The 24979-nt window shown below is 52.1% G+C and overlaps 7 protein-coding genes and 1 pseudogene across 8 annotated transcripts, besides 1 other annotated feature; 3 read left to right on the forward strand and 5 right to left on the reverse strand.

Moving 5' to 3' along the window:
* Positions 1-1499: 1499 nt before the first annotated feature.
* NCS54_00620900 (Hypothetical protein) lies at positions 1500-3380 on the reverse strand (the record flags this gene model as incomplete). The annotated part of the gene is made up of 5 exons (XM_053151682.1): positions 1500-1672; positions 1724-2295; positions 2358-2557; positions 2616-2896; positions 3020-3380. The coding sequence occupies 5 exons, from the start codon at positions 3378-3380 to the stop codon at positions 1500-1502; spliced, it is 1587 nt and encodes a 528-aa protein (XP_053007657.1).
* A 1717-nt stretch (positions 3381-5097) lies between these two features.
* Positions 5098-5538, reverse strand: NCS54_00621000 (Hypothetical protein; the record flags this gene model as incomplete). The annotated part of the gene is made up of 1 exon (XM_053151683.1): positions 5098-5538. One exon carries the CDS (start codon positions 5536-5538, stop codon positions 5098-5100), a length of 441 nt encoding a protein of 146 aa, XP_053007658.1.
* A 2890-nt stretch (positions 5539-8428) lies between these two features.
* NCS54_00621100 (Hypothetical protein) lies at positions 8429-10104 on the forward strand (the record flags this gene model as incomplete). Its single annotated transcript, XM_053151684.1, has 3 exons — positions 8429-8761; positions 8812-8870; positions 8919-10104. The coding sequence occupies 3 exons, from the start codon at positions 8429-8431 to the stop codon at positions 10102-10104; spliced, it is 1578 nt and encodes a 525-aa protein (XP_053007659.1).
* Positions 10105-10437: 333 nt separating this feature from the next.
* Positions 10438-11396, reverse strand: NCS54_00621200 (Hypothetical protein; the record flags this gene model as incomplete). Its single annotated transcript, XM_053151685.1, has 3 exons — positions 10438-10715; positions 10768-11147; positions 11197-11396. The coding sequence occupies 3 exons, from the start codon at positions 11394-11396 to the stop codon at positions 10438-10440; spliced, it is 858 nt and encodes a 285-aa protein (XP_053007660.1).
* Positions 11397-12722: 1326 nt separating this feature from the next.
* Positions 12723-13589, forward strand: NCS54_00621300 (Zn(2)-C6 fungal-type domain-containing protein; the record flags this gene model as incomplete). The annotated part of the gene is made up of 1 exon (XM_053151686.1): positions 12723-13589. The coding sequence occupies one exon, from the start codon at positions 12723-12725 to the stop codon at positions 13587-13589; it is 867 nt and encodes a 288-aa protein (XP_053007661.1).
* A 968-nt stretch (positions 13590-14557) lies between these two features.
* On the forward strand, positions 14558-16041 carry NCS54_00621400 (DUF3533 domain-containing protein; the record flags this gene model as incomplete). The annotated part of the gene is made up of 2 exons (XM_053151687.1): positions 14558-15491; positions 16001-16041. 2 exons carry the CDS (start codon positions 14558-14560, stop codon positions 16039-16041), a joined length of 975 nt encoding a protein of 324 aa, XP_053007662.1.
* Positions 16042-16254: 213 nt separating this feature from the next.
* NCS54_00621500 lies at positions 16255-19132 on the reverse strand (annotated as a pseudogene). The gene is made up of 3 exons: positions 18900-19132; positions 17651-18850; positions 16255-17599 (listed from the first exon to the last, which is right to left on the reverse strand).
* Positions 16255-19132: a sequence feature.
* A 3836-nt stretch (positions 19133-22968) lies between these two features.
* On the reverse strand, positions 22969-23937 carry NCS54_00621600 (2-dehydropantoate 2-reductase; the record flags this gene model as incomplete). The annotated part of the gene is made up of 1 exon (XM_053151688.1): positions 22969-23937. The coding sequence occupies one exon, from the start codon at positions 23935-23937 to the stop codon at positions 22969-22971; it is 969 nt and encodes a 322-aa protein (XP_053007663.1).
* Between the last annotated feature and the right edge of the window lie 1042 nt (positions 23938-24979).

Below are 24979 nucleotides of genomic sequence, written 5' to 3' on the forward strand. Positions count from 1 at the left end.
ACGCATATCCCATCTCGCTCAGGCCAGGTAGCTCCAATGATTTACTTAACACTCATAAGGACACTGTATCGAATAGCTATTACGCAGAAGAAATCATATGCTTTCATGGGTGGTTTTGCTTCATCATGATCTCATTTCGGCCTGGAAGACAAGAGCTATCATGTGATTGATGTGAAAGACGGAGAAGCCTTTGTGCACCAGCTTCTCCTCTTGGAATTGGCTATCTCCGCAGGCTTCAGTCAGGGCTGATACTGGGGCCCTAAGCGCAGTCTGAACAGAGTCGCAGAGATACAATATCCGTATGTGTTGATAACTGTGGTCCTTGTTAGTGTGGCCGATGCCGTCATTCGAGCTATCATGATATTCAAGAAGCATCCATCACCTTACTATAGGGCTAAATGATCCTAGCCAGCTTTTCTATGGTTCAGCATGCAACCTAATAATACTGGCTATGCAGCTGATGCGCATAATTAGATGCGATTTTGGCACGGTACAGCCGTATTGAGCCCCGGGGCACTTGGGAGAGTATTGGACAGGCAAGATACCTTACACCATAATAGAGATATTTATGGACCGGGTGCTTCACTATGAGATTCTGTAGACTACATTTATTCCATCTTGCCAGCCTAGAACATAGAGGGGGAGAGCAAGCCAAACCGGTAGGTATATAGTCTCAACCTATGTAAAAAAGGATGCCAGTCAAAAGGATGAGGAGCAACAACGCGAGTTTAATAGGGCTGATTAAAGATTTTAACGACACGGATTATGTGGATAACGACAAGTTTATATATAACTGGCATGGGTGTAATTCACGGTATGGATCTTATCCATCGCTGGAGTTACGTCTCACAAGAATCCTACGTCTAGTTTGGTTTGATTGAGAGTTTTGATACCTGTTTGCCTCATGGCGTGTAACTTGACTGTACCAGCGCGACCCAGGCAGCTGTTGGGTTTGCGTTGGCCGTCTTTGAATCACTATTGAGTCTACTGATGATCATAGCACCTCTATTCAGGAGGTCATCACTCATATTAGCCAAGCGCAGCCATGAACAAGCATCAAAGCCCATATCGTAAAACATTATGTCTTCATGCTTTCGGTACGAGTCAACACGCTGTGAAATGACCTCGCTTGGAGCACGCACTAAAGGCATAGTGAGATAAACTTGTGGAATACGCCTTGGCAACTGTGGGAAGCCGTAATGCTTGGTATTATAAAACTATGTACTGATCCTGGCTCGACTTCTCTATCGAGGTGTTCCAGACATCAAGCCCGACTCAAGGTCATGGGATGAAGCAAAGCTCGAACGGATCTCATATTATTCAACATATCTTCTTTCTTGCTTAGAGAGCGTTCACAGCCCTTGATGTCGAGCAGATGAGGGGGTATCAAACATGTCGCGCCGGCGTTCTCCAAACACTATAATGTACTCCTCAAGAATGTGAGGCGGAAAGGGCTGAAGCAGACTGCAAAGCAGCTAGATCCTACCAGGTTGGTGGATTTACTCATCGTGGGTAGGGGGACCAGCGTAGTTCTTGTGGCCCCAGACCCAGTACCAGATTCCGGAGACGAGGCAGGCAAACACAAAGACCACGGGGGCGTAGTTGACAGTCTCGGCGGTGACGGGGATAGCGGAAGGCATGCAGAACAGGGGCAGGGCCAGAAGGGACCAGGCTAAAGAGTAAGTCAGTTGTTGTTATCAAGTTTTAGGAGATGAACACATACCAATGGCAATGACGTTGGCGACGGTGCCAAGAGTGCCGAGGTAGAAGGATCCAGTCTTGACCTGCTTGCGGCCAGTGGCGAGAGAAATAGCGATGGGGGTGGCATAGGAGGCTGTCAGGCAGATGACACCGACACCCGAGAAGGCGTTGAAGGCAGCCGAAGAACCAAAGTAGATGACACCCAGAATGATCTGGACAGCCATGCTGAGCATCATGGCGTTGAGGGGAACGTCGAGCTGGTGGTTGACCTTGGACCACCACCGGGCACCGGGAATGGCACCGTCACGGGCAAAGGCCCAGATACATCGCGAGGTAGCGGTGGTGCAGCCGATACCGCAGATGATAGCGAGGACCATGAGGGGGAAGACCAGGCCAAAGGCACCGCCGGCGGAGCCAACGGCGCTCTTGATGATGGCGGGCACGGGCTGGGCGCTGGTGATGAGCTCGGCGATGTCGGGAAGCACGAAGACCAGGGGGATAAGGAAGAGGAGACCGGCAAAGGTGTTGATGAAGATGGTAGCGACCATGGCCTTGGGGACCTGGGTGGAAGGCTGCTGAACCTCCTCGCACATGCTGGGACCGTGTTAGTACACCTAGATGGTCTATTACAACAAGTCGACTGCCAGGAGACTCACGAGATAATCATGCCGGTGGACGAGGTAGCGTAGGCAGCGTGAAGAAGACCAACGCAGAAAGACCAGCCATCGGGCCAGCCAGAGCTGGCCTCGAAGTGAGTGAAGACCCACTTGGCATCGTGACGGCCGTTCTTGGCAATAGCTAGGACGCAGACAACGATGGCAATGACACCGGCAAAAGTCCAGAAGATGGCAGCAGTCTTTAAAGCACATCAGTTAGCAGAGTTCACGGGGAAGGAGAGCACACAGGAGTCTCACGTCGATCCAGGGAAGCCAGCGGTTGCCCAGAGAAGAGACGGCATTGCACAGCAGGGTGATGGCGAGGAAGATCAGGAAGACCTGGTAGGCCTCGCCCGACAAGACGCCGGAGCCGTCCTTCTTTTCAAAGACGTTGATGCAGCCGACGAAGAACAGGGCGGTACCAAAGTTCACAGCAAGAGTGATGGTGATGTTTCCCACCACGTACAGCCAGCCGCAGATCCAGCTTGCAATGCGCCGCCAGCGGGCGGGAGCAAGCATGAAGGCTTGGTAGTAGACACCTAATACGCGATCAATCACATGGTCACATTAAGAGCAGCAAGGACAAAAGAAGAAAGGGTCGCGAGCCGGAAGGGATATAGAGCAACACGGTAAAAGTTGAGGGGACGGAACACGGTAAGTACCTCCGGCAGTAGGATAGACGCTGGTGATTTCACCCAGGGACGCGGCAACACAGACGATGATGAGAGACACGGCAACCCAACCCCAGATGATGTTGACGGGACCGCCACCGATGAGGGGGTACACCAGGGTAGTCGCGAGACCGTAGGGGATCGAGGCCAGGACGAATGACATGAAGGCGACCTGGAGAGTCGAGCGGTTACGCGACAGCTCAGGCTTGTAGCCCAGGTTCTCGAGGAGCTGGTCGGCGCCAGCAGTGTTGCCGACCGAGGTTTTAGAACCCCGGCGCACCTGCTCAGACTTGGGATCCATGGCTCCGTTACTGCTGCTGGCCGAGTCGCGCTTGCCGATGGGCGACGACATGACGGGGGTGTATGGCGAGGTGGGAGAGGTTGTCGAGACCAGCCGAGGAGTTTGGTATTAGGGTCGCTCCAGAGTTGAGAGAGGAGTCGAGGGATCGGATTGACGTCTTCCCGTCGAGGGATTGAGAGGAGGATAAAGAGGAAAAAAAGAAAAAGGAATGGTTGTTGCGAAAGAGGAAAGCCAAGAGGAGGATCCGATGGGATGGGGGAGGGGATGCAGGTGAATTAGTAGGTTCAGGTAGTGGCAATGCGACGAGTCGCGAGAGGGGACACTAGACAAGGGACGGAAAAGACAAGACCGAGAAGATAAGGTGTGTGACAAGGGGGGGGAGGAGGACGTCGGGGTCAGGAAAAAGGAATGATAATGCGGGTGCGGAGGCAAGGGAGTGATTCCACACGTGGCACCGCCAAGGGTAGGATACGATGCGATAGGACACGGTAGAGGACGGTATTGTTGACCGAGATTGTTTCTCTCGGGACGTCGGAGAAAGGAAGGGAAGGGAAGGGATTGTAGACAAGGAACGGTTCAAGAGAAGCAAGAAGGGTCTAGTAAGAAAAATAAAGCCCGCGGACAGGCGTTGTTTTGACTTGTGCCTCACCCAACGCCGCAGGCCGAGGTGTGGCACGGCTCGAAAGCCTATTCGATCATGATCCTTGGCAGACAAGAGGCTACTGCTTACCTGCGTGGGGCCCCCTGTTTGTCGCTGGAAATCTGTGGAGGGCTATTCCTTCTGAGGCGTTTTCCACGATGCCCGAAAACGTAACGCCTCGGCGAGACCCTGACGGGGAAGCACGGCGAGTGGGAGCCCCAGACGTCATACCCTGGGTCAGCTACATGGGGATAGTGGGCGCACCGGGCGGCCTGGCCGAACGAGCGTTCGGGGTTGATGGCTCAAACCGGAAGGAGATTACTGATGGGGTGGCCAGGGTTTGCTTGGGGTGGTTGTGGTTCTGGGCCAAGCTTTCAGCCAAGGGTGAGAATCTGTCCAATTGGACTCTGTATTAAACAGGTCTCGTCGGTGGTAATACGAGGCGTTCAATCAATCACATGGAATGACAAGAAGATGGACGAATCGGCGTAGACGTTGTTTATTGCAAGTTGGGTAGCACAACATTAGAGCTGAGAATTGGCTTTCTGGAAGGGTGTGAGAGTGTGTGTCTGCGTCTGTGGGGATAATGCGATTGTGGGATAAGGACAGCGGAACGCAATTATCGACTTGATTATGGAAACACAGATGACGGCAGTCAAGGACGACGACGAGGGGGGCAAAGGGCTGAGAGAGACTGGTGCTTTGCAAAACAACCCTTGATCCTGTCTGTGGTGGATTGATGACCCCATCATATCAAATCGTCAGACCATGGGGAACCGTGCTCTTCCTGTGTGTGTTGATGGCAATTACCAGTATCTGGGTTAGCGCTCGAATGGATGATAGTCTGGGAATGCCGGCTGGGACTCCGTGTGGCTGGTTCGTGATAGTCGATGATTGTTGCTGTGTGTGTGTGGTCCTGGAACAGTTCCCAGACAGGACGGGGGCCTCTCTCTGGCTTTGCTCTCTCACTCCTGATCTAAACACATCCTCCCTATAGTCGCGTGCTCTTGAGCCTGAACCGGTATTCCAGCAGACATTTGCCGGCACGTGATCGGTAGTGTGATCCGATGCCTGTTTCTAACTCCCCCCGGGAGGCTGATACTACCCGTTGCCCGTTCACCGTCGGTATCAACCCCGTCCTCCGTTGTAATCAGCACCGCCAGCCTTCCTCAGCCGCGTCACAATGTCCCCCTCGTCCAGCTCGCCGCGGTCCCCCGTGGTGACGGCGATGCTGTGGTGAGCGAGCTGGCGCTTGACGTCGCCGCTCTCGATGCTGACCCTGGCCTTGCGCATCACCTTTGTGCTCTCGCCGATCCAGACCACGAGCACGAACTTGACGCGCGTGCTCTCCTTGTCGTTGGCGTACTCGACGCGCACGTAGCCGTACTGGACTTGGCCGTCGTCCAGCTCCTTCACCAGCTCAGACAGACCGCCTGTGCCCGTCTTTGTGAGGCTCAGCTTGTTGCCCACGGCTGATGCGTACGAGATGAGGAGCCAGTTGGTCTCATCCTTGTCCGATCGCACGGCATCGTAGGCGGCGGCAACTTCAGGAGCGTCGAGGCCAGACATTTTGCAGACAGATTGGAAGGGGTGGTGGGTGTTTGATCGATCGATCCGGTCGGTCGGTTTGGTGGGCGGTGGTGGGATGTGTCTTGTTGTGTGTGTGTGTCTCGCAGGTGCCGAATCAGAAGCCAATGCCAACAAGATAATTACGGGCCTTGAACCAAACAACAAAGAAGTGAAAAAGGTCTTGGTCAGGGCTTCCCTCTCTTTCTCTCTTCACACTCAGGGGGGACCAAGGAAAGACGAGACACAGCTGAAGAGAAATCCCGCTTCCAGGGGGGGTCGGTCTCCTCTCCCCTTGTCTGATCTGGGAAAAGCTCGGTTACGGACGGAACGCGCTCTAGAAGTTTTTCGGTATCCATAATTAATTACTTCGTAGCCGCGCTAGAGAAAACGGACGTGTTCCGTTGGGTGACAAGGCAACGCAATGCGGCCGCGAGTAATGAATGGTCAGTCCCCCATGGGTCCCTTGACCGAGACCGTTCTGGCCGAAGCGAATGGGGAATGGAACCGTTCATGTACAGAAGCCTGCTGGTCGTATCGATGGCTTGCCTTGCTTGCCGCAGAAGAAAAGAAAAGATTCCCCACCGGTTCAGTTAATCCCAGCCCTTGCTAATAGCCAAGAAATCTGTTGGTTGCTGTGTGTGTTCGGTGGCCGTTTCCGGGCACCTTGCCCTTGGCTGCCTCATCAACAACAACGCCACGAATCTCCGGAGCATCGTGAACTCGCCATGGGTTTCGTTCGATATGTTACGGACTGGTGGAGTGAGTGAGTGGCCTCTACCCCATCTCCGACCCCGTACCATCATCCCACTCGAAACTCCATTTTGCCCTACTTATGGAGCTTCAGTGCCCAACTCCTCCATTATATGATGGAGACTGTTATCATGCGCCATTCCATTCCCCATCCTCCGTTTCCACCCCGTCTTTCCACCCTCTGACATTGACCACGCGCTTGCAATTCCATGCGGTAAGAGTGGTGCATTGCGATGCGTCCAGGATCTCGACGGCATACGTAAATAGATTCCCGAGTGCATGCACATGAGCCAAGAGAGGCTCTGCTCAGCCCACCTGATTCTGATTCTGGTCGAGGCTTTTTTATGCCTGTGGAGATTTTTACGGTATGGCAACCCACCGTCTGTCGCCCTTACGTTTCATGACGGAGTGTCCGGGAGTCAGGATGGTGGGTAATGGAGCTGCGCCTCTTCGATGCGATGCTTGGCGATGGAGTACGTATTGTGTTTTGTGTCTGTCATGCAAATGCAAATGGCCCAACATTGACGATGGAATTATTCTGAAAGTGGTCGCGTCGTCTGTGTGTAAGATGCTGTTGAAGCCAGAATTGGAATTTGTGTTCCACAATGACATATTCATGCTCCCATCGTGACCAAGGCTCGTGGACGAGACGTGGAGTGAGGGTAGGACCAAGTTTTTGACCATTTGGTGGAGTGCGTTTTTATATGCATCGTGTGGTTAGCGTGTGAGGCTCGGAGAAATTGAGGGTTACCGTCTCCAACGTGTGACGTCACTGCCTCAAAACGAAGTTTGAGGCTTTTTGCTTTTTGTTTCTTTTCTTTTTATTCTTCCCTGGCTGCTTGAGGACAATTTGGGGGAAATGGCGGCTTCGAGAAGCTCCATTGTCGAAGCGCTCATTTTTGGTGTTGATGCGATGTCAGCTTGACTTTCGTGGCTGCGCGTAACGGCCGGTGTGAAAAGTCAGCAGAAATCTCGTTTGTGTGTGATAGTGCCGTCAACGTGGTAGTAAGGCATCATTACAAAATGCTACGAATCATTCAACCGAATTTCTGAGATATCATTTCTATCGGCGTTGATATCTCGATTAACGTGGGGGAAAAGCGGCTCGGTCCGATGCTCTAGGGTAGGCAAACGAGGTCAGACAAGCTAAATCTTGACCTTGCGCCCGTGAACCATGGATTGCTGACATTTGGGCTCTAAAATAAGCCACTGTTGGTTGATCAAATAGACTATAATACCTGTCAAACCTGCAATTTTAACATTTGTTCTAGGCTTGTTCCATCGGTGTTCTCCAAGACGATCGCCGTGTCGCGTTGAGCCCTGTCTTACGAGCTAATCCTTCGTCGCTAAAGAAGAGGCGAATTCCTTCATAGCTACCATCCAGTGTGCCAATATTTCTACTCGACTGCCAGGCTTATAAAAAAAAAACGTCTCATATAAATCGTCGCATGGCTTGCGACATCAAAAACTCGCGTTGTCTATCCTGATCGCGTGCTCACCTTGCACAGGGGACCGGGGGAAGTCCGCAGAGAACTTGCACCGCGAGTAACAATGGATGAACAGCAGAATAGACTCACGCCAAGGCAAGGGAGGAATTCTTCATCAATGTCGGAGACATGCCCGCTCTTTTATACGCGCACAAGAGTTCCTTATCTGGGCCATACTAGATCGCGCCGACAGCGATCATCCGCGTCTGGCTCCAGCTGTTCGCGTCTCCAAGCAAGCCACGCCATGTCTAGATTCTCCCCATTGATCATTGCGGCACAGCTTAATACAATCGTCGCGATTAAAGTAATAAGCTTAAGGGTAAGCGCTGCAAATGTCGTGTCGCATTCGGGTGCTCCCCGATGACAATTCCCCCTTTGGGGAACCTACCAATGTCGTCATTTGCCTCTCAAAGGACGCAACACGTCGCTCGTGGGCCGAATCTCCGCTAATTGACCATCTTGAGAGACACGACGACTTGGAAAGGCAAAAAACCAGGTCGCGGATCCCCTGCGAAACTCAGGTGAGCGATGTGACTTACGACAAGATGTTTTTATATAAAACGTTGGTTCCATCTTGGGTTGGAGGTTTTGTAAATCGGATGTGAGAGCTTCTTTTTGAGATCATCGGCACAAGCGAGAGATAGCCCTGCAACATGGCCAACGCTTCAGTACCAGCATCTCCTGATGCTACCACAGAAACCTCTCAGCCTGTCCAATCCGGCATCTTCAAGCACATCTCAAAGAAGATACCATATTTCCGCGATCCCAAACATGTCCTGCTCTTCAAGCTCGATTGCCTCCTCCTCACCTGGGCGTTCCTGGCAGGCATCATGAAGGAGATGGACCAGTCGGCGACTACGCAGGCCTATGTCTCGGGAATGAGAGAGGCTTTGAGCTTGTATGGGAATGAGCTGGTTGAGTTTAATACTTTTTTCTCTATTGGTTATGCTATTGGTCTTGTTCCTGGTCAGCTTGCTCAGACCAAGGTGAGTTTTCAGTAGTGCTTATGGAGATGCAACGACTAACATATATATAGGTTCGACCTTCGCTGTTTCTTCCCTGCTGCGAAATCATCTGGGGACTCTTTGTCACTTTGTAGGTCATACCTGGATTGATAAAAATAATTCGACTAACCAAGTGCAGCACCTGCAAAGCTACCAACGCCCATACCATCTACGCCTTGCGTTTCTTCCTTGGCCTCTTCTCTGCCGTATTCTGGCCCAGTGTCGTCTCTCTCATCTTCAATTGGTACACACCAACCGAACTTGCCCTTCGAATCGCCTTTTTCAACGTCTCTGATGTGGCTGGTGCCATGTTCCTGGGAGCACTGCAGGCTGCCCTCTACCGCAACATGAACGGCGTCCACGGCATCGCTGGATGGCAGTGGCTCTTCATCATCTCTGGTGCCATCACCATTGGCCAGGGCATCATTGGATTCTTCATCATCCCGGATACTCCAGCCTACACCCGCGCCAAGTGGTTGACGCAGGAGGAAAAGGCTCTTTCGCGTGAGCGAATGGGCGAATTCGGCGCCAATACCTCCAAGCTCATCCCCGCTTCCGTCTTGAAGCAGAAGCTTCGAAAACTCATCGTTCACCCGGTGACTTACTTTTACCTGCTCGCCTTTGCTATGAGTGCCTGGGCGCATCGAGCCAACTCGTACTTTGTGCTCTATCTCGAGAGCCTGGTTGACAGCGCTGGAAATCGCCTGTATAGCACCTATCAGGTCAACATTCTCCCTCTCGGCGGTTACGCTCTTCAGATTCTCACCAATTTGGTTCTGAACGGTCTTTCTGACTGGAAGCACTGGCGATGGCAGATCAGTGTGGGTTCTGCCTTTTTCCACGGCATCATGCTCAGTGTTCTCTGTGCTTGGCCTTCAGACCACAAAGTCGTCATGGGCTTCTATTTCATGACTTATGCGACCAACGCGGGAAGCCCGTCATTTATGGCATGGTTTGCAGAACTGCTTCGAAAGGAACCCGAGGCTAGAGCTATCATCGTGGCTCTCACGGTCATGATTGTCTACATTGGTCACGCTACCATTCCTCTCCGTGCCTTTAGAGTTTCTGATGCCCCGAAGTATCCGATTGGATTCCCTCTTTCCACGGCCTTTACCTTTGGGACGATTCTTGTGCAGCTTGGCCTGCTTTGGTGGGGAAGCCGGAATCCCCAGCTTGTCAAGTATGGCTATGATGTTCCTAGTAATGTTTCGAGGGTGGAGGATGAGGAGAACTCTGATAAGATTGAGGGAGATGGAGCTAGCATCGACAGAGCTGGCGGTGATGCAAAGACTGCAAATCAGGCTATTACCAAGATTGATGGATAGGAACTGGTTCTCTTGCTCGCAAGTTGCCCATCTAGATTGTTCATATCAGGCGAAACACACATTTTATCGCTAAATCCATCATGGTCTCGGTTACCTTCCCGTATCTAAAATTCATAACAGTATTGTATAGAAGCTAATTTCAACTTGAATGTCTGTTACTGCGTATCAAAATAATCTAGTGCCCCAGTTGTCTCCGAGCCGCCCTTGGTGGCTGGCCTGTCTCTATCCTTAAACCCTCCCACTAACAAAGGAAAACCAAGTCTATACTATGCCAAACTCCAATCCTTGCCTATTGCGTTTCTGTCTTTCCGAATCCGGGTGGCGTCGTAGTGGTTAGACATCTGACAGGGGAACTGGATCAGACTCTGTCTTTTCAAACTGAGCGGACTCGCCAGTCTTCCTCAACTGGAAATCAGCCTCTTCCCATCGACCCTCGAAGCAGACACCGGGATGGCCAGCGAGTAGACAGGCCGTGGCAACGACAATCATGGCGCCCTCAAGGATCATGAAGGCCGTTTCATCGTTGGCTAGCTTGCTGTCGTAGCCACCACTGAGTTCGGCAACTCGGTACGAGGTTCTGATCAGGATGCACAGAGTAGCAGCTGCGAGGCCTATTTGTTGTCAGAAAAGTACTGTATAGAAGTGCTCTCAGCTTTGACTCACAGATAAGAAACATCTTGAATCGCCAGGACCGCTGCAACTCCCTAAAGTTGGGGTTCCAGGCGTCTCGGTTACGATGAATCCGGAACCCAAGCTCTCCCGCCAGGATGACAAAGATGGAGATGGCAGCCAAGTGGGCCGCGAGTCCAGTCTTGATGATGGCAAGGCCTGCATCGGTCTTGGTCGGGTCTTCGCCTCCGAGAATGGCTCCTCCCGCAGCTTGGAAGATGAGAGCGACAAAGTCGGAAATCATAAAGGTGATGGTGTATGTGCGGGGGCTGAAGCGGGAGAAACCTTCGCCGTAGACGGCGATGATTCGAGCTAGACAGAGATAGATGGCTGCACTGAAGAAGGCAGGGCCAATAGTCAACGTGACGATGTACCTGGATTGTATTAAAGGTGTGGCCAGTCTGATAGAGAGACGAGACTCACATTAAGAACTCGTCATGCAGAAAATGCATTCTTATCCGAGCGACATAACCGATGATCTCAAGTACGTGGCCGCAGAACATTCCAAAGAGGAACCCCCATGTTTTGTGACGGATGCCGTAGTAGATCTGGGGGAGTATGAGGAGGGCGTGGCAGGCGAGGAAGAAGGCGTTGCCGCCTAAGTTGGGAATGTCCATAGTCATGATGAATGTGTGTGAAATAAGCTGCCTTGGACAATGTGTAATAAACTCGTGACTGATTAAAAAGATGTTGTTGATCTTATTGAGGGCTGTTTCGAGGCGTGGTTGAACCTGACAAGTGGTGAGCTCATCTGCAGGCTCCCCATTCTTAAATATTCGAACATCAAAACATGAGGCCTATCATTAAACGAACCAACCAATCAGAGCTTATTCAATTGTACATTAGAATGGCTATGCACTTGATTCTAGCATGCAAAAAGCTTTCCCATGAGCCACGCGGCTCGTTATAACATGCCGTCACCGTGGTCTCTGCGTGTAAGCTCCGAACCTATACTAAGACGCCCTATTCCCAGACAGGGATCGTCTTTCGAGAAGCGATTGGCTTTTAGACGAACAGACCAATCAGAATATGTCGCTGCTGAGATTATCCCCACTGCGGAACATGCATTCGCGGAGACAAAGGAGAGATGATCATGTCCGAGTCCGCAGACTCACAACTTTTCATGTTTCGGTCAGATCGAGCCACTCGAATCTCATCTTTATTCCTCCCACGCGGTCTTTTGACGTTCTTGGTACCGCGCGTTGAAGACCATGCCAACAGACGCTGCTAACGCCCGCCCTCCGCGAAAGAGGGCCAAGCATACGCGCTCTAAATTGGGATGTGGAGTTTGTCGGTATGCTTAACTATCCCCCCCTTGTTCAGCCTTATCTTGTTTATGCGGCTACTGATGGTGCTTTGCTAGTATTCGTCGTGTTAGGTGTGATCGTACTAGACCAGCTTGCGAGCGTTGTACCAAGACTGGTCGGCAGTGTGATGGGTACGCTATCAAGGAATCGAAAGAGGAAGCACCTCTGGCTCTGAGAGATGCGTCTACGTCGCCGCCACTTCCTGCATCGGCTGGCTCCCTTGTTCTATCTGGAGACTCCTCCTTATCAGAGCAGGGGTGTCGAGCCCTGGACTACTTTCGGAACAAAACCGCCCCGGAACTTTGTGGGTTCTTTGAGAGCGATCTATGGAGTACCTTGATTCTCCAAATCAGCCGCCGTGAGCCGTGCGTGCGGCAAATGGTGGTCGCTCTGAGTTCTCTTCACGAAAGCTTTCACACCGCCCACACCGAGCCAAGTTACCCTTCATCCACGTTGACGCTAAGACAAAGAGCAATCGGCGAATATGGCGTCGGCATCGGTCTTCTCAATAAACACATAACCACTCAGGGTTGGGCTAGCCTGGAAATCACACTACTCTGCTCTATTCTATGTGTCACGTTTGAGTGGCTGAGAGGTGATTATTCTGCTGCTCAGACACATCTGAGGAGCAGTTTGCTTGTCATGTCGCAATGGGCAGAAGGCAAGCGACCTCTCGTCAATGGGACATCGGTATCATCCCCGGGCGGATATATGATTCGAACACAACTTGGACCTCTCTGGACAAGCTTGGTGCTTCAGGCCCGAACCATGATACAGGATTTACCGTGTCACATGCCTTTACCGGAAGAGGAGACCTCGGAGCCTTTTACAAGTCTTCAACAAGCCAGAAAGGCCCTCGATATTCTACTAGCTTACGTCGTTCCGGATTCAGTGTCCCGCAAGCTGGAACGATCACTACGCTATTCCAAGTCCTTGAACCTGGAACGCCGTCTGGAAGAGTGGCTGCAGAATTTTGAAGCTTTCCTCTCTACCCAGGATGTGGAGGAGCAAGAGAGTCCAAGAGTCACGATAATGAAGCTCTGGCATCACACTGCGCGCATGATTTTTATTGCCAGCTTCTCTCATGATGAGCTTTACTTTGACTCGTTTGTGGAGGATTTTACGAATATTGTGAACAAGGCGGGAGAACTTCTATCGTCAATGGCAACAACACAGTTCTCAGTCGACATTGGAACTGTTCCGCTCTTATACTATGTGGCACTCAAATGCCGTCATCCGCTCGTTCGTCGTCGCGCAGTCTCGATATTGACAGCGGCTCCAAGACGAGAGGCTGTTTGGGATAGTATAGGTGCTTCTCTTGTGGCTGAGGAGGTGATTCGTGTGGAGGAGGAGGGGTTGGGGCAAGTTTGCACTCAGTTTGACATCCCAAGTTCATCTCGAGTCTGCGACATGAATATCGTCACTGATGTAGAGCACCGGAGAATATGGATCAAGACTCTGAAGCAAGGTTCTTGTAGTTGGAGCGAGGAGAAGGTTTTGACATGGTAAGGCGTTGGGTAGAAATAGATTTGGTTGAAGCTCTAGGCGCAAGCTGACTTTTACCTTTTCCGCTTCCAACTAAACATTGATACTTGGTTATAGTACTATCGACTCGTGATGGCCTCTGTAATTCGCTTTGGTTGAATTTCATCAATCTTGAAAGCTTTGTACTGCCCTGGGGTTTCAGAGACACAAGACGTGTCTGTGTGAGGAACCGCCCCATGACTCTTTGATCCAGGATATTTCTTGATGATTCAAGAAGAATATCTTTGTGAATCAAAGCCCAGAATCAAGAATGAATTCCCGACTAGGCACTGAATCAGTACTTAACAGTGATTACGAGTGGACCCTGTCCTGTCAGGCCACTCGGTACTCGGCGTTAGGCCTTTCTTCAACATCTACCGCTTACTCATCGGCAATTTGGAAGACTTCACCAGGGCTCATGATGACGCTTGGGGCATGCCAGCGGAGACATTGGAAGGGGCGGACTGTGTTGTTGGCTGAGCACGATGAACCTTGACTCCAAGTCGAAAGATGCCAAGGCATCAAGCCATGATTTTTGCTTATAGGCGGTCCGAATCCGCCAACAGATGTCTTGGAGGCTCGTAAAGATTTGAACCAACTTGATCCGGTTCTCGATCTTGGCCTGGCATCTGGCCCCCCTGGCTTGACAAGGCTTGGTAACACCACCTGATTTTACGAGCCCATGATGGGGAATAGCGATTTATTTAAAATACCTTGGGCTCCTCTTCCCATTTCAAATCAGCTAGTTTTTACGCTCGTCTCATATAGAATCCATGCATTTTCTTCAATCCCCTCATAGGCCGACCTGCCTCTGAACAACCATGCCCCTATTCCCACCACGGGCCTCCTCCCGAAAACCGTTTCGCTCCCCTTATTGGTTCCAACGATGGCCTCAGTTCATAATACCAGTTGCCATAGTGGGGATCATATTGCAGCTTCTCTTCCTGGCAAACATGTCCTACCTCTACGGCGTCCTCTTTAAATCCAGCTCCCGAGCTCGGGCGTTGAAAGTGCTGGCGGTTGACTATGACGGTGCTGAAATTGGAAAATCATTGTCACTCGCATATCAAGCGCTTGAAGCCAAAACGTTTCCCACTCTTGAATACCGGTCGATATCCGAGTATCCCAATCCAGTTTTACTGCAAGAAGCTGTTTGCAAAGGTGGTTACTGGGGAGCTATCTACGCCCACGCCGACGCGTCTACTCGTCTTATGGACGCCATTCAGAGGAAAAACATAACTGATTATGACCCGAGAAAAACAATTTCTTACATATTCAACGGCATCTACTATCCGGTCATTACTTCGTCTGTCATCGATCCCAGTATGAGGGCCCTTGTCAGCGCAGCCTCTCGGATCTACTATCGTGTTGCCAATGAGGCACGTTCAGCCGTCAACCTCAGCGACCCTATTTCTTCCAACGTATTTCTCAACCCGATTGAAGCTTCTTCCATCGACCTTATGCCTACGAGCCAAGGATCCCGCGTTCTGTTCAACACCGTCTCGATGGTTATGCCGATCCTGATGCAATTCTTCTTTTCCATGGCCATGAACGGCATCTTTACTGAGACTGGCGTATTCACCGAGCTTTCGAAGCGCGACATCTACGTTCTTCGGTTGATTATCAGCAAAGTGTACACTCTGCTGTGTGCAGTTGGTATGTCTGGTTACATCTGGGCATTCCGCGAAGACTGGGGCGCTTCTCGAGGCCAGTTCTTTGAGACCTGGATGTGTCTTTGGTTTTACATGGAGGTCAGCTACCTCGTCGTGGATTCAATACTTGATGTGGTGGTTCCCACCAAATTCTTTGCCTTCTTTTTCCTCACCTGGATTATCCTCAACGTCGCCAGCACAATCTGGCCTTTTGAACTCTCAGCAGGCTTCTATCGTTGGTCCTATGCGTTGCCTGCGCACAACACTTGGACCCTTCTCATGACGATATGGTCAGGTGGATGTAGGGTACAGAATGAAGTTGCATTGCCTGTGCTTTTTGGGTGGTGGTTAGTTGGGCATATGACGAGTGTCTGGGCAGTGAGAAGGAGATGCTTGATGAATGAGAGTATGGATGAGGCAAAGGCACTGGAAATGGATGGGTCAGCCAGTGTAATGAAGGACCCAGAACAATGATGTATATAGTATTATAAGCTTGAGGTCAGTGAAGGAATGAGAAAAGCCTAGGAAGATAATACTAAGCTTGAATGATTAGGCTCCCTGAACTCCGAATGACCTCTTACATAATTTTGCCTTCAGAACACCCATAGAGTAGATCCATATAATTCGCGAAGAAAAGGAGTTATAGAACACTCAAGACACTGTCCAGCGGGGTGCGCTACGTATCATGGGTGTCTCTTAATCCAATCAAGGCTACTGCAGCGCAGCCATTGACGATGGCTCTAGGAGAGATAGTCACGGATGAGCACAAGGAGAATAGTCAGTAATAGATACAGAGTGAATTAAATCATTAAACAATGATCTCGGTGAAATTGAAGTTCGCGCAGGTCTAATTACAAACAGGTGGCAGAGAAACAAGTCCACCATCGAGTATTATCCCTCCCAGGCTCCGAGCATTGAAAGAAGGCGCACACAAAAGTAATGAAGAAAGACATGACATTAGATCCTTGAAACGAACTCTAAACGTGCAAGCAGCTTTTTTAAAGGGCAGCAGCGAAGATGCTGGCGAGGACGGCAATGATGCTGACAGCCTGCTTGCCGGCACCGGAGACGGTGACAGGCTTGGTGCCGTCGGCCTCGCCGCCAGTCTCACCACCTCCGGGAGCAGCGGAACCACCACCGGGGGCGGCAGAGTCACCACCAGAGCCCTTGGTGCCAGTAGCCTCACCACCTCCAGGAGCAGCAGAGCCACCACCGGGGGCAGCAGAGTCACCTCCGCCGGGAGCAGAAGAACCGCTGCCAGGAGCAGAGGAGCCACCACCAGGAGCGGAAGAGCCTCCTCCAGGAGCAGAAGAGCCACCACCGGGAGCCGAGGAGCCACCACCAGGAGCAGACGAACCGCCGCCAGGGGCAGACGAACCACCACCAGGAGCAGAGGAGCCGCCACCAGGAGCAGACGAACCGCCGCCAGGGGCAGAAGAACCACCACCAGGAGCAGAGGAGCCGCCACCGGGAGCAGAAGAACCACCACCAGGAGCGGAGCCGCCGCCAGGAGCAGAAGAACCACCGCCGGGAGCAGAGGAACCACCACCAGGAGCCGAGCCACCGCCGGGAGCAGAGCCGCCACCAGGAGCAGAAGAACCGCCGCCGGGAGCAGAGCCGCCGTGGCCGGGCTTCCAGGTAGGAGGGCAGCTGGAACCAGTGCAGCCAGGAGCACCAACGATATCGTAGTCATCCTCCCAGGGCTTGTAGATGACGTTGCCATCCTTGCAAACGTGGCAGTCAACGGGAGTGAAGACGATGTCGCCGCCGCCAATGTGCTTGGTCTGCTCGGGCTTGTAGACGGTCTTTCCGTGGCAGACGTCGCTGTAGCAGATGATGGGGACGTAGTGGCTGCCACCCTTGCAGTTGCAGGACTCGGGGATGTAGACAGTCTGGCCGTCACAGTCCTCACCGGGGTAGGGCTTGAAGATGTAGACGATGCGGCCACCAGAGCCTCCGGGAAGGTTGAAGCCACCGTCCTGAGGGAAGCAGCGGCCGTTGAAGCACTCGTAGATGGCGGTGACGGTGGCAGTCTGGGTGGTGGCAGGGCCGGTGAGGGTGGTGACAAAGGTGGTGGTCAGGGTAAGCTGGTCAGTGACGGTAGCGGTGATGACATCGGTGACAAAGATGCTAGTGCCGGGGCCGCTGAACTCAGCAGAGATGTAGACGGTCAGGCGGATGCTGTTGGGGACGTTCTGGCGGGCCTGGATGCGGCTGCGGCGAGCAGCGGGAGCGTCACCACCGCAGTTCTGAGAGTCGTCGCCAGGGCACTCAATGTCACACTGCTCAGGGGGAACGATGCTGGTGCTGTCTCCATCAACTTCATCACCGCAGTAGCAGTCACTGTTATGTGTTAGAAGACGGTTGATTAGAATCAGGGGTCAAGGAACTCACGTGTCGTAAACACCAAAGTAGTCGCTGCCTTGGCAGGTAGAGCTGCACAGATCGATATCCATTTGGGGGCTGGAAAGAGCAAGCTCGAAGGTGGGGAAGCCGGAGGAAGAGCCAGTGCAACCGAAGAAGACGAAGCCGTTGCTGGTGGGAGGGAAGCCGGGGACGGAGCTGGCGGTGGTAGCACCAGTTTCGGTACCAGTAGCAGTACCAGAGCCGTCAGTCTCGGTACCAGTAGCAGTACCAGAGCCGTCAGTCTCGGTACCGGTGGCAGCACCGTCAGTCTCAGTACCAGTGGGCTCAGAACCATCAGTCTCAGTACCAGTGGGCTCAGAGCCATCAGTCTCAGTACCAGTAGCAGAGCCATCGGTCTCGGTGCCAGTGGGCTCAGAGCCGTCAGTCTCAGTTCCGGTGGGCTCAGAACCGTCAGTCTCGGTACCGGTAGGGGCACCAGTGTCGTCGGTCTCGGTACCAGTGGGAGCACCGGTGTCGTCAGTCTCAGTTCCGGTAGGGGCACCAGTGTCGTCGGTCTCAGTACCAGTGGGAGCACCAGTGTCGTCAGTCTCAGTTCCGGTAGGGGCACCAGTGTCGTCGGTCTCGGTGCCGGTAGGGGCACCAGTGTCGTCGGTCTCAGTACCGGTGGGAGCACCAGTGTCGTCAGTCTCAGTTCCGGTAGGGGCACCAGTGTCGTCGGTCTCGGTGCCGGTAGGGGCACCAGTGTCGTCGGTCTCAGTACCGGTGGGAGCACCAGTGTCATCAGTCTCGGTGCCAGTGGGAGAAGACCCCTCAGTCTCAGTACCGGTAGGAGTGTCGTCAGTCTCGGTGGGGTTGACAGGGGGGTTGCCAGTGTTGGAAGCGCCGTTGGCACCGACAGCAACGTTGGCAACAGTCAAGGCAACGGGGTTGGCACCGCAGCTCTGGATGAACTCGAGCTCAGGAGCATCAGCGCCGGCCTGGGTGTCACCACTCTGGAGGGACTGGTAGTTGCCGCCGTTAAGAAGCAGGGCCTCGTTGTAAACGGACGCGCCATTGACACGGACATCAAGGGTACAGCCAGTGTCATCGGCTCGCTTGGAGAGTGACTCGAGGAGTGCGACAAGGATGTCGAAGAGAATCCTGATGAGATCTCCGATGTTGATTCCAAACGGGAGGCCGCCGCTAACACCGAAAGATGCAAAGCCGAAGGGCGGAGGAACCAGTTGACTGTGCGAGGTTAGTGGAGGCATATCAAATCGGCTCAGTATCAACTTACATAGCCACTCCACCGTTGGGACCAGTGACGAAGCTGGCGCCAGGTCCAAGGGAAGCAGAGCCAAGATCGACAGGCTCAGAGACTGGAGCGTCAGTGGAGGTGGGATTGGCTGACGTCGGCTCAGTCGTGGTGAAGGCGGGCGTGCTGGTGTTGGTGAAGCGGATCCCCTGGGCGAGGGCACCCGGGGCGGCGAGGGCCCCAAGCAAGGCAAGTGAGAAACGCATGCTGAAGTTGCTTTTATAAAGACAATTAAGCGAAAGTGGTAAGGGAACGAAAGATGTTTAAACGAGTGACCTGTTCCTCAGTGGATGGAGAATGGAGGACGAGGTGACATGCTTCTGGGCTAGAAGTTAGATCGATATATATACAAAATTCTGGTCCCTTCAACTTTTCTGTTTTCTCCTGATATTCATCGTTTTCAAACCAAAAGCTTCTTGCATTCCGCTCCCTTGCGTTCCCACCACCGAAAGCATGCAAGGGCGGCTGCCCTGCCTACCCGTTCCACGCTAAACGTGGGCGACTACAGACAATGTCTCACCCTGACAGGCGTGACCAAGGCTATCGAAAGCAGTCTAGACTTGAAGGAGGGATCAGATTCATTTCTCAAGGCCCCTGCTCATACCACATGGAACCTGGTTGCTAGAGGGGCTGGCGTCTCTAGCCTTGTCCGTTCGCGTGTCCAAGCGGAGAGTCACATTGCTCACTCGCCCTGCATCTCTGTTTGAGGCGATCTCTACACAATGCCATCGGATTCCATCGAGATCAAGTCCTGCTGCAAGGCCTGCCACTCTCTTGAACCAAATTAAAGTTCACATGTCTAACGCGCCCCCTAACCTGTTTTCAACCGGCCAAGCCATATCGGACCTAGATGAGGTCTTTGGGCTGAGCAAACGACTAGATAGGAATGGCAATACCCTGTGGCACCTTCTAGCTGGGAGATTGACAGGCACAGGATGCAGATAGTCTCTCTAGAATTTTCGGAAACCGCCCCAGACACCAACGAGACGAGATTTCGGATGTAGGGCATCTTGGGTCTAGCCTGATGCCACCACCAACGAGCGAATCTATGGCTCTGAATGGCTGGACTCCAGGCATGCAGCAGACATTCGAGTGGCTTTTCGGAGCTGGGACAACATGATTAAACATGGCATGTCTGGATTCTTGGGAAGATTGAACGGTGATTATCAGTCACGAGGCGTTTCCCCTCGACGTTGAGATGCCCCGTCCAGCGACATTCTTGTCCACTCGTAGATGAAGTCGATGTCATTCCACGCATCACGGCCATTTCTTAGTCTAGACATGAAGATGCAGTCGAAGCTTATCTTGTTTGCTGATTTTGCCCCTTGAGCGGCTCTGCTCTCGGCGTCTCCCATGGACCGGTTCCGTCGAGTCTTGAGACGATACATACAGTTGTCCTGACGCGTAAGCCTCAGGGGCACTGTCTCATATGTCACACCGTGGACTCCGCCTTCGGTTGTAGAGTCTGTCTGCTCGGGCATCTTGAGATTGTGAGCGATTGTGCACCGTTGCAATCAGAAATATCAACCGTTCGCAGCAGGTTGCATAGCTCGGCCTATACTCGTAGATGCTAATGTTGTGCAAGCTACTTTCCGAAAGCGTTGGTAGAGGCTTTGCAGATGTTTGCGCCCAAAGATCTACAGATCGTAATTTTGTGGCACAGAGGCTGGTGGCTGGTATCTTAGTGTTGATTGACAGACATGGTGTCAATTTGGAGTCTACGTTGATGTCAATGTTCCTGGGAATCATCATTCAGATGTCTGCCCATCTGCTCACTTCTATCTACCCAGGGATGAAAATAGCTACACTAAATTTGCATCTCGTACTGGAGAACACAAGCCGCGTGCACTATTTATGGCATCCCCATGTGTTAAGCAGCGGCCCGAGATCTGAATACCCTCGAGGTTGCATGATGATCTCCTCTTACCCTGGACTGTGGAGTTTCCCTCCCTCTAGTTAAGCATTTCATAGTGGCGACTTTTGGTATGCATGGTTCGACACAATCTCTGCCTGTGTGAGAAGGGAAGTGACTCACTGAACAACTATGCATGGCCTGAAGGGGCTTTGATTTAAAAATAGTAGTAGTTCTTCTACCGTTTTACCGTTGGAAAACTAGAGTTTGTCGAATGCGTGTTTTCATCACCAAAAATTTCCCATTGGATCAACAGTAGGCGAAAAGCTTGTCCGGCAAGAAATCTCCTTGAGGAAAGGTGTCATTTTTGTCGACTAACACTTCAAGCACTTGGGCTATGACATCAATACATTCGACATAATTATACTTCTAATGATTATTCTTAATTTAAGGCAATTAATTCACGACTATTGCCCTGTTGCAATCAATTTTCCGTGTCGCGTCTTGTGAAAAACGACTCCTGGGTATTCGGTGGGACAGTGGTCTGGACGCGACAAGTTTTGGTAGATACCAGACATTGAATATTGACAAGATCAATTCCGTCAATAACAGCCCTGTTGATTCCGCTAGCCCTGATTGTTTTCTTCCTCGCTTAAGAGCGGTTGTCACGGCCCTACAAGGTGAGGTCGTCGTCACGCAATTAACTACCTGAAACCCAACCATTCATGGAGGATTCCCTTGACGGGCCGGAACGGGCGGTTCCCGTGCGAAGATCTTCACTGCAATAAGGGGGGAAACTGAGTGGAGGGAGGAATTTCCGTGCCCCTTCATATGAGGGACGGCGCGGCACATGTCTAAGGAATGCTGGGACGCCCGATCTCTACTCCCACATGCTAGCCGCCATACCCCCCCGGCGTCATCGAGTTCAACCGTCATGTGACGGAAATCGCGGATCGCGGTGACTCTGTCACGCTTAAGTTCGCAGATGGAGAGGTGGTGAATGCTGCTGTCCTTATTGGAGCAGATGGCATCGACTCCCTTGTTCGGAAACACCTGTGGGGTGACGTGCCCAAACGGAGCCATCATCTCCACGTCATTGGCGGGTTCACCTTTAACGGTTTGGTGGAAACGAAGCCTAATGAATGCGTACTGGCACACAACAAATATGTGCAGGGCACTTACACCACGGTCCTGAGCAGTGGCCGTAAGGGCCATCAGTGGTGGATTCTGCAAGCATGGCCAGACTCCAAAGAAGCACCAGCTGACTTGTTTGAGCACGCCCTCAAGCTCGCCGACGGCTTCCCGAGTACACTCAAGAACCTGGTTGAAGCAACGGAGAAAACAAACCTTCATAGATGGCCGATAAGAGACCGAGTGCCTTTGAAAAAGTGGTCCAAGGGGAGGATCAGCCTGGCTGGTGATGCTACCCACGCTACGTCTCCATACGCAGCTTACGGAGCAGGCATGCCGATTTGCGACGGGTACTTTATCGGTCAACGTCTTCATGGCGTTGATCTCAATGATACCTCGGCAGTGGTTAGGGCCCTGAGAGAGTATGAAGCTTGCCAGCTTGCGCATACGACTGATCAAGTTAATTCAGCATACTTCCTGGGTAGGCTCTTCCATCACGTTCCGTTCCCTCTTACCTACATCCACGATTGGGTTTTGGACTGGACGAATCTGCCTCAGCGCGAAGCGGGTGAGCGGAACCCAGAGAGAATCCTCGCGCACCTATCCTTGATGGGCAATGGAATTACTTGAGCTGGATGAGCTTCCGGCTTTGGGCATTTACCTTGGAAGAAATTGCTTTCGAGCACTAAGGATCGTCTTGAAACGGAGAATCGTAAAGGGGCTGAGGTGGGATCCCCAGGTGCTGCTCAGCTTCCTCCGGATTTCCCTTTTCTTCCTTTCTTTCGTGCGTCAAGATTTTCCCTGGCTCGTATTCCCGTTCGTCTACAGCTTAAATATCGTCGTCGTAGCCTGTATCGCCTTTGATTGTTCCTTCTGCTGAACTCTGAGCTTCGATTACACTACTGTTACCCTCATGCTTCAGATTTAAGACAGTGACATAGCTTATATTGGTTCTTATTCACCACCATTGCAAGTCGAATGCATCTACAAACTGTAACAAATCCTGCAGGGCCGCCAACGACAATTCCAGATGTCGACCGCGCACCAGCTTACAGTAGACAGCAAAATCTACCTCTCATTCTTTCGTAGGCTATCATTAAGTCCTGCTAGGAGTACATACAAGGTTTCTAACCTCGGAACCGACACGGACCTCTCACGAGCGAATGCCAGGATGCCTCCCAGGATTGCCTCCACTTCCATCGGCCGTCCACCATGCATGTCGGACATCATGCTGGGCTCTACCCCGGGATACTGTCTAGCATGCGTCCTGCTCATCTGGAATTTGATGGTCTCCTCATTGGCGGCTTGAGCGTAGCCACACGCCGCAGCGACGGTGCAGATCTCTCGCATTATCTCCAGCACGACATGCGAAGCGAGGGGAGCTGCTTGGAGGAACTGAATGTCGCGGCAGCGCGAGAGAGCGTCGATTGAGTTCCACGCTCCGTTGGCCACTATCTTTTTCCATCTTTCCCCCTGGACATCTTCTGGGAGATGGACAGTGGCTCCGCCGGCGCGCAGGACTGAAGAGAGCCTGTGGACGTGGTCTTGGCTCGCTGTCGAGGGAAATGAACCCAAGTATAATCTCTCGCCCTCGCTGTGCTTGACCGAGACTGCTGAGGTCCGCGTTGTCGGCATGTACACGACACCCGAGATGATTGGGTTGGCGGGATACCCCTTCTGATAATCTATTTCCACGCCGATCCCATTCTGAAAGAGCACAACGGCCGTTGTACTATCTTGCAGTGCTGGCGCAAGGGATTTGACCGTTTGTTGCTGGGCGCCTGGGAATGACTTGGTGCAGATGGCTACAAAGTCGAATGGCTGCTCGCTCAGACGAACTGCTTCGTCGACTGACGACACGATCGCGGGGTTGATGGTTTGGTCGCCGAAGATGACGGATTCGATCCGAAGGCCGGACGTCTTGGCTGCCTCAAAGTTGGAGCGGCAGACACAGACGACTTCGGCACCGGCGCGAGTGAAGATGAGGGCGTAGACACTGCCGATGCTGCCCACCCCGAGAAGAAGGATGCGTGCCATCGCTGCGTGTCCGTTGGTGCTAAGCGTATTTCTCAAAGCAATTCTAGTTAAGTCCTTTGTTAAAAGTAGGGGCGAAGCACATGCCTGAGCGGTTTATGTGTTTCGGACCTCCACTTCCCGGTCAGACCTGGGTGGTCTCAGCACGTACAACAACACAGGTCAACTGACCTCTAGCCGGGCACAAATATCGCTGTGGATGAGTGCATGGTCCGCTATTTCATGGATGCCATACTAGGCAACCCGAGTCCCTGATAACCCTATTCCCATATGTAGACTTTCCAGATCTGGGTTACGTCGCCAATGGGCTTTAGCACGAGTCAGTGGCTCTTGACAAGTCTCAGCCTGACGCACAATGTGGTTCTTGGCTCAGCTAATCAGCTGCCAAGGCCATTTATCACGTCTTCCATTGATAACCTCTTCTCGTCAGCTAATCTCTTGATGCCTCCGAGTACGTGGCCAGGTGCGCTGTTTCTCTCCGTGGCTGATGGTGTTGGCATCAGTAGTCTTTGCTCATTCTGACTCTGTCTTCCATAAGGATGGCGTTGAACCATGATGCGTCATGTCTTCTTGGACTGGCCCAACTGCAAGCACTGCCTGAGTCTTTGTTGAAATGTAGTAATTGCGTTGCTTAAAGGTTTGAGAAGTGTAAACTAAAGACGCGTTACGCGTGTACAAGACATCTCGGTCCAAGCGGATCGGATCAATGATATCCCAATCTTAACAGTCTTACCCAATGCCTCTTGGCTATTTGTCAAAAATTGGCTTGATACACACGATATTTGGCCGTTCAGTTCGTTAGTGGACATCAGTTTTCGTGGCGAGTAGGATTTATCCCTTGTCTTCTCTACTCTACCTATCTCAGTTCAACAAGAGTGGCACGTCGCGCCATTTAGGGTAATTGGATCACCGATCTCGATCTGATCGCCATCAAACATATGCCATACCCCGGTATTAACTTAAAAGTTAACCCTACAAGTCTAGTAATTACCTCATGTCCCACCTTGGAATGCGACGATATAATATCAGGAAACCACTCATCGTA

Source organism: Fusarium falciforme, chromosome 4 (genome assembly GCF_026873545.1).
Source record: "Fusarium falciforme chromosome 4, complete sequence".
Lineage (NCBI taxonomy): Eukaryota > Fungi > Ascomycota > Sordariomycetes > Hypocreales > Nectriaceae > Fusarium > Fusarium falciforme.